The sequence below is a fragment of the Papaver somniferum genome, unplaced genomic scaffold, assembly GCF_003573695.1.
Source record: "Papaver somniferum cultivar HN1 unplaced genomic scaffold, ASM357369v1 unplaced-scaffold_139, whole genome shotgun sequence".
NCBI lineage: Eukaryota > Viridiplantae > Streptophyta > Magnoliopsida > Ranunculales > Papaveraceae > Papaver > Papaver somniferum.
Genome location: NW_020623156.1, coordinates 4422333 through 4424182, shown reverse-complemented (window position 1 = coordinate 4424182; position 1850 = coordinate 4422333). Strand labels below are relative to the sequence as shown.

General features: G+C 41.5%; 1 protein-coding gene across 1 annotated transcript; it reads left to right on the top strand.

Moving 5' to 3' along the window:
• The first annotated feature begins 390 nt into the window (after positions 1-390).
• LOC113335303 lies at positions 391-1622 on the top strand. Its single transcript, XM_026581403.1, has 2 exons — positions 391-399; positions 516-1622. Exons 1-2 carry the CDS (start codon positions 391-393, stop codon positions 1620-1622), a joined length of 1116 nt encoding a protein of 371 aa, XP_026437188.1.
• Positions 1623-1850: the final 228 nt, after the last annotated feature.

Genomic DNA, 1850 nt, shown 5'->3' with positions numbered 1-1850 from the left:
CAGTGGCAGTTTTGAAATCGAAAACCGAGGTGTATACGGTTTGGTCAATGGTTTTTCCTAAAATCCAGACCGACATGCCATTGTGCACCCCTAATAGTAAACTAAGATAACAACCATGATCCGTATGACACTAATCTAACTAATAAGAAACTAAAATGAGATCATTATTGGTTTCAAATGCCTACTTCCAAAACTGACTTCTCTTTTGAACATGTGGTGGCCGCTTAAACTTGGTTGCTCATAGAGAGGTTGTACCAACCGATTCATTTGTTAGTTGCTAGGAGTCGGTGCCTCAAAGTAAATAGCTATCTGAGCACTTTTCAAGCTGCTATAGATGACTTGAAAGAGTGATGTAGCGAGCAAACACATTCAGTCGTGGCTAGATATTAGATGACACAGGTTTGTAGCCGCCAAACTTTATGGCAGTTGCACCTTTGGATGCTTAAACCCTTAAAGTGACTAAAATTATAGGCTCTTGCTGGGATTTTGGTCGCTTAAGCCATGTTTTCTTGTAGTGGAAGGGTCCAGTTTGGATCATTGCATTAATTCCTTTGATTATCCTCTTGCTAATAGGTGCTTATATGGTTCCTTTAGGAGGATATTCATTTTGTTATTTCTTCTCTGGAGTCGGTTGCAAGTCTATCTCCGAGTGGCTACCAGTACCTACTCCTACCAGGGAATACAGTGATGCTGAGATCGCAGCTCGTGGTGTCATTAGAGACATCTTGCAAACACCTCCTATTCAAACAAAGACACCAAAAATCGCTTTCATGTTCTTGACTCCGGGCACATTACCTTTTGAAAAGCTATGGGATAAGTTCTTTGACGGGCATGACGGCAGATTCTCCGTTTACGTACACGCATCTAGCGAGAAACCGGAACATTTGAGCCGTTACTTTGTCAACAGAGACATCCACAGTGAGAAGGTGGTCTGGGGGAGAAATTCTATGGTTGATGCAGAGAGGAGACTTCTGGGATTGGCTTTCCAAGACCCTGATAATCAGCATTTTGTACTTCTCTCGGACAGTTGTATTCCACTTCATAATTTTGATTATGTCTTTAACTATTTGATGGATACAAATGTCAGCTATATTGATTGCTATGAAGATCATGGACCTCATGGATCAGCTGGCAGGTATTCCGAGCATATGTTACCAGAAATTGAGTATAAGGACTTCAAGAAAGGTTCTCAGTGGTTCACAATGAAGCGGCAGCACGCCCTGATAGTCCTATCAGACAGTCTTTACTACTCGAAGTTCAGTCTTTACTGCAAGCCAGGTTTTGAGGGGAAGAATTGCTACTCTGACGAGCATTACTTGCCGACATTCTTCTATATGATGGATCCTGGAGGCATAGCGAATTGGTCAGTGACACTCGCGGATTGGTCTGAAAGGAAGTGGCATCCGAAAGCGTATCAAGCTCAAGATATTACCTACGAGCTCCTGAAGAAAATTACGTCTATTGATGAGAGTATGCATTTTACCAGCGATGAAAAGTTGGTGATAGATGAACCTTGCGTGTGGAATGGGATGAAGAGGCCGTGTTATTTATTTGCCAGAAAATTCTACCCAGAAACTCTTGATAATTTGATGAATAATTTCTCGAGTTACACAACAATTTGAGTTTACTGGTGGTAAATATGGGCATAGTGCAAGAGAGAGATGTCTTTTTATATCTATTTTAGTAGTTGTTAGTTTTCTATTATTTGCGTTTATGTTTGAGGTGTGTGTGTGCATCTTTTGCTCTCCTCTTTCATCTCTCATTTTCCCCGCCCTCATGGTAGACTCGTTTTTTCTCATCACCAATGTGGCAGCTGTGGACCAGGTGTTGGAAGTTAAACCAAGATATGG